This window comes from Equus quagga, chromosome 1, assembly GCF_021613505.1.
Source record: "Equus quagga isolate Etosha38 chromosome 1, UCLA_HA_Equagga_1.0, whole genome shotgun sequence".
Lineage (NCBI taxonomy): Eukaryota > Metazoa > Chordata > Mammalia > Perissodactyla > Equidae > Equus > Equus quagga.
Genome location: NC_060267.1, coordinates 83,937,860 through 83,944,607, shown reverse-complemented (window position 1 = coordinate 83,944,607; position 6,748 = coordinate 83,937,860). Strand labels below are relative to the sequence as shown.

The 6,748-nt window shown below is 39.4% G+C and overlaps 1 protein-coding gene across 1 annotated transcript; it reads right to left on the bottom strand.

Moving 5' to 3' along the window:
* Positions 1-1,545: 1,545 nt before the first annotated feature.
* Positions 1,546-2,502, bottom strand: LOC124246203 (olfactory receptor 1J4-like). Its single transcript, XM_046674191.1, has one exon. It carries the CDS (start codon positions 2,482-2,484, stop codon positions 1,546-1,548), a length of 939 nt encoding a protein of 312 aa, XP_046530147.1. The 5' UTR covers positions 2,485-2,502.
* Positions 2,503-6,748: the final 4,246 nt, after the last annotated feature.

Genomic DNA, 6,748 nt, shown 5'->3' with positions numbered 1-6,748 from the left:
TTTAGTAGGTAAAAGATAACGTAATCAAAACTAGAGAAATAAACATACTCATCTCCCTACCTTTTCTACCACATTCCTACTCACCTCCTGTAGGTGAGCAATCTCATTAGTTTCTGATTTGTTCTTTTTCTATTTCTTTTTGCTCAAACATCCATATATATATATAGTTTGCTTCCTTTTCACTTTTGCACAAAAAGTAGCATGCTATGCTTGTTTTCTTACACATTGCTTTTTTCCATTTAACAATATATCCTGGAAATCCCTCCATATTGGTTCATGGATGTCATTATAATTATTTTTTTCACAGCTGCAAAGTACCCGATTGCATTGACATTCCATAGAGTTTTCTTTTGGAGTCTTTGGATGAGACAGTGGTGATGAATGTACTAAATACCACTGAATTGTATAGCTCAAATGGTTCCAAGGGTAAGTTTCATGTTACGTATATTATACAACAATTTAAAAAATTGAAGAGAAAGTAAGAGGAATCTCTACATAAGACACAGAAAACAATTATAAAATAATAATGTATGATTAAAAAGTTAATAGAGGGGAATGGGGAAACTAAATATATATTTAACTTATCAAAAAGGAGAAAGAAAATACACAATAAATATACAACAGATGTCCAACAGAAAATATATAGTAATATGAAAAATATAAATTAAAATGTATTATGATTGTATTAGATGTTAATAGATCAAATTCTCCAGAAATTTAATCAATGTCAGTCATCATAAAAAGAGCAAAACCCAACTTTACTCTGTTAAGAGCAGAGTCCTCACAAATAAAATGACAGAGACTAGCTTAAAGTGATGGAAAATAAATACCATCGAAATACTAACCAAAACAAAACTGGTGTACCTATACTAATATCAGAACAAGTGGATGAGAGGTTAAGGTAGGAGCCATTGCTAGAGATAAAGAGAGATATCTCCTAATTATAAATGCAGTAGTGTGCTTTTAAATGCATGAAAAATGATGCTCTCTCTCCCTTTTTTTTTTACCATGTCTTGCTTTGTATGATTTTCCAATTTCCATAGTGTCACGGTTCCCATTATGCCTGATTTCAACCTACCAATATGATGTCATTGAATGAGGAGTTGGAAGAGATGTGCACAATCACCTTTCAGCCAATGCAAGCCATCTTCAGCACACTACTACCTAAAAGAATGAGTCCACCATGAGCAGATCATGACGATAAATTTACATGTCCTCAATAACATAGTATAAAATATACATTAGCAAAAAATGACATAACAAGAAGGATAAAAAAACAAATCCACAATGATATTGTGCAAAATATTTTCCATAAGATTATGTACATATCTTATTAGAAGTTACAAACAAGCAGAAGAAATTAATTAGGGATTAAGAACATGTAACATTCCAATTAGCAAACTTGGTGTAGTTAGCATAGTAACAACAATATTCATGATAGCAGAATGTATATTATTTTAAAATTGTGTACAGCTGTCAAACACAATAATTTTAGGAGACACATCTCACTCTGCTCATGACTGCAATAAAAGTATTTAGTGATTGTCACTGAAAGAATTTAGCCCTATTGACAAATATTTCTAGGGCATGTTTTATATCTCTGTTCCTCAGGCTATATATGAAGGGATTCAGCATGGGGGTAACCGCTGTATACACGACTGAAGCAATTACGACTTTGTCATTGGAGTCCCATGATGTGGAGAAAAAGTAGACACCTGCAAGTGTCCCATAGTACAATGATACCACAAGGAGATGGGAGCCACAAGTAGAAAAGGCTTTAAAGAGTCTCTTGGTAGAGGGGACTCTTAGGATGGTGGTCCCTATACAGATATATGAGCCCAAGACACCAGTCAAAGGCAGAATCAAAAGCATTATTCCCTCAGTGAAGATGGCCAGCTCATTGAGAGAGATGTCTGAGCAGCTTATCTTCAGGAGTGCAGTGAGGTCACAGAAGAAGTGGGGAATGGTATTGTCAGCACAGAAGGACAATTGGACCAAGAGGAGGGTGTGCAAAAGGGCATGTGCACAACAGAAGAACCAGGACCCAGCTACTAGTGAGACACACAGCTCCTGCCTCATAACAGTTGTGTAGTGGAGTGGCTGACAGATGGCCACATGCCTGTCATATGCCATCACTGCAAGAAGGAAATTGTCAAGACAACCAAAAACTATGAAAAGATACAACTGAGAAATGCACCCCATATAGGGGATAGATTGTTGCTGAGTCTGCATGTTCTTGAGCATCTTTGGAACCATGATAGATGAAAGGGAAATGTCAGAGAAGGCCAAGTGGCTGAGGAAGAAGTACATGGGGGTGTGTAGGCGAGAGTCCAGCCTGATGAGCAGGATGATTAGCAGGTTCCCCATCACTGTGGTCAGGTACATGCATAGGAATAAGACAAAGAACAGGTCCTGCTGCTCCAGCATGATGGGGAGCCCCAGGAGGAGGAACTCTGACACGCTGCTCTTGTTCTCAGACCTCATACTGCTCTTCTGTATGCTGGGGGTGAATAAAGCTCAGGTAGATCAGGAAACTAGAAAGGATGATCATGACCATCACATCTCATACTTTAATTCTCTGTCACAAACTCTGAAAACAATTAATTTTTAGCTACACTCTAATAATTACTCACATATAGGGATGCAGGCATCTGCTTTCTACCTAGTCTGGCTCCAGAAAAACATCACACCCAAAAGCAGCAAACAACACCTCATTGCTAAGAATCAAGAGGGCTTTCCCTGTTCAACAATTATATATTTAACATTGAATCTGAACATGGACCTCTACTAAGGACTGAGAATACCACAGTGAGCAGAAAGGCAACGCTCCTGCTCTCTGTGAGCGTAGATCTTGGTAAGGATAGAGGGATAATCTGCTACACGAAAATAGAGACACATTGTAAAAATTCTTTGTGGCAGCAACAGCAAAATAGCCTCTGAAAACTGTTATCAGTTGTTCTTTCCTTTTAGTAAGGTGAGGCTCCAGTGCTGAGGTGTGGTTCTTGGAGCATCGTCCTGCTTCTCTTGTGAACCTGGCTGGGTCCCAGTGACCTAGAGCTGTAAACTTGTGGTCGGTCTAGAAGTGGGTGGTCGTTTAAAGTTCCTTGATGCCAGAAATTTCCCAAACCATAATAGTCCACAAATTACCATTTACAGGAATGGTGAACATTTTAGTGAATACTTGGATGCTAGGCTAATGACTTTACCTACACTTCCTAATTAAATCCACACATCAGCTTTATATTCACAGATTTTAAAAATATTTCCATCTGCCTTAAAATGGATGTTCTTTCACCTATTTTAGTCCTTAGGCAATAGGAACATAAATGATATAAGTTCTACATATATATATGTGTGTGTGTGTGTGTGTGTGTGTGTGTGTATGTATATAAACTATATGTACTGCCTTTCTCTCTACATTAAAAATTATAAAATATTCACTGCTTCATGAAGTTCAAACTAATATGTCTGTGTGATCAGAGCCCATACTGTTAACTACTGCACATGGAAACTTCCTCCACCATTGGTTAGAAGCACCAGACACCCTCTGTTGCTTTAGGGCTGCAAAGAAGTCAAAGCAGTTCAAGATGTTCTTAGTTCCCTGCCTAGATAGTTACCTTCATTTATATTGATCTATTTTTCACTTGACAAAAGACTGGCACATTCATTATCATTTATTCAAACAGTACATATATATGGAGGGACTATCAGTTTCATGAGGCAACTGTAATTCCTTCCATTTTCTAAGTTGAAAACTGAGGCCAAGGAGTTAAGTGATTTTCCCAAGGTCTCTCTGCCATTTGGTAGGGGTTTGCACTCCACTTCACATGGTATGATGCCTACCTTGTTCTTGCCTGGGACATAAATGAAGGGTTAAAAAACTCTGAGTGACTCAGTTATGCTCAGGTATAGGAAAACCATAGCAGATCCATTTCAGAAACAGGGAATTGCTTGGAGCCTTGGTTATCTCATTCAATGGTGCTCCAGAAGAAAGTACTGAAGAAAATATCTGAGTCATGGGGGGAACTCAGAAGCCCCAAACACACATACAAATCACACACACACACGTGCGCGCATGCACACACACACACACAGACTGCTGATTTGAGGATTCCAGTCACCTATGACCAGCTCCCACCCTACGGGAAGGATAGCCAGTATGTGGTTCAGTTTATAGACACTCATATATAGACATACAAATAACAAACAACACACAAAGTAAGACATACACAACACAATGATGTACATTTCACCCACAGACACGTTCACAATGCACATCAACACACTGAACACATGACACACCTGGCAAACACTCAACTTATCACTATACACACGCATCACCAAAAACACACGGGGCTACACACAATGCAAAAATATCACAAGAAACATACCAACAACACACATGCACACCCAGCCACACGCTCATTACAATAAGCAGCACACATACTCCCATTACTGAGAGATATGATTTGGCCCCTTCTGACACACACACCCTTCCTGGTGGGGAGGCAGTCAGCATGGTGCGGGGAAGTTTATTCAGTTATAGGGACTGTCATGAAACCGCCAACAACCATGAACATAGTAACATACACATTAGTAACATACACACAGACAAAAGCAAATAATACACATTCCTGCTCTCACCCATGTGTGTCACCCGCAAACACAGCTTGCACATACACTAGCACCTTGCTGACCTTGGTTCCTTAGTGAAGTTTGGGCAGTCTCCTCCAGCAGAGGTACAATTTCACTTCCAATGCTGAGCCCTCATCTGCTCAGCTGTGATGCAGGTATTTAAGATCACAGGCATGAATCAGGCATCCTTAATCACAGGCTAGGAGGCTGACCACTCAGTCTACATGTGCTGATACAGAGCCCTGAGTGGGTTTAAAGAATAAGACTGTGAGTCAGATACACACTACACACACGCACATGCAACTATCAAACAACACATACACGAGCATACACACACACATGCACATGCACACACACGCACTCATGAACCCCAAATCACAAAAAACCCACAAGCACACAGGCAGATCCACAGCCAAGCACAGATTTCTAGCTTCCGCTGACCTGTGCTTGTCCTTGGTGACTTCAGACACCTTCTGCTCCAGAAAGCTGTCTAAATCCTCAGTTCCCCTTCAGGAGACTCAGTATCCAAACAAATAGAGCAAATATATGTGGCCTTAGTGCTTCTCCAGATTTTTGAGTTCCTTAACCAATACTGGCGCAATGAGCAAAAGGATAATGTTTTAATTTATAGCGAGGGGACTAAAAAAAATCCCTAAGTTTCTTGCTCCTGGAGGAGCACCATAGGCTAATTGGACAAGTTCTTGGTGCCCTTTGGAAGCTACATGTCCAGGAATCGGAGGGGACTGGAGTCCCAGGGGACAGTGTCCCTGATGCCAGCAATGCCTTTCTTGTTGAGCATGGTTCCAGCTGGGACAAAGGATACTTTAAAAATATTGTAATAATGGCTTGTTTACAAAGATATTGGCAAGGTTAAGGGAAACTATTAAGGGATGTTGAGGCACGCAGGGCTAGCAGCTGGAGAGGGGTGCAAGGGGAGGGAGTGCTTATGAGAACCTGATGAGATGCATAGAGGTAGGAGAGAACACCTGGACAGGAACTGTGGACAGCCCCTCTCAACCCAAGGAAGAAAAGAGAATAAACGCCCCAATGTCTCTCTCCTTCTGCATTTGATCTCTTGCTTGTGTTTCCATTAGCGAAATCCAAAGAGCCAGGGTGGTCCATAAAGGCCAGACTCTTGAGTCAAAACAGGGTGGAGAAGCCTGGAGAATGGACCTGGGCGGGCAAATGGAGACTATCTAGCCCACGTTGGTAAATATAACATTTTCTAGTTACATATTTATGTGCCAATTTGTGGATGGCAAATATGCCAATATGTTTTATTCTATAGACATGCTTCTATTCTGTGTAAAATTTCCTCTACAGTTCCATTTTCGAGACTGTAAAATCTTAAAGAACAGGGATGACATTTTATAGAATTGCTTTCCTTGTTCTGCCTATGGTTCAGCAGTTCATATTCCGTCTCTGACAGGGGCTACAAGGAGAATATTAAAGAAGGTCATAATTGTCTGCCTGGATGCCAACTTTAAATTTAGTAATAGACTGGTAGGATATTCTATTCTCTTTTATAGAGTAATTATAGACACAGGATTTTTTAACTTTTTCTTTTGAAACCATTAGAGACTTACTGAAAAGTAAAACTTCCATGAAAAATTCTCATATAAGTTTCCCCCAGATTTCCCCAAAGTTAATATTTAACCATGTTTGCTTTATTGTTATGTAGGTATGCATTTATCTCAGATTCAAGCTATTAGATCATTGGTTGGTACACCACAGTGCATATTATCACAAGGAAGCTGACATCAATTTTTCCAGTTACTGGTGGTTTTAACATCGGTCAATTGATTAAGGTGATTTCTGCCAGGTTTCTCTACTATAAAGTTAGTATTTTTATCTTTGAAATTAATAAATATAACTTAGGTTGATATTTTGAGGTTATGGAAACATGCTCTTTCTCGTTAAAATTTCAACCACTATATCTAACATCGTACTTCATAAGAATCAGGTGATTCTTGCCTGAAACAATTATCGTAATTGTGGTGGCCAAATGGCGATTTTTCTCATTCTATCAATCACTCTACATGCATTAGTCTCTGTCCAAGGACAATTTCTCTTCTCTACCATTTAATTTTTGTCAATTTATCTATATCATATA

Coding starts and splice junctions, on each gene's coding strand:
- LOC124246203 (XM_046674191.1), bottom strand. CDS start 2,484: ATGAGGTCTGAGAACAAGAGCAGCGTGTCAGAGTTCCTCCTCCTGGGG.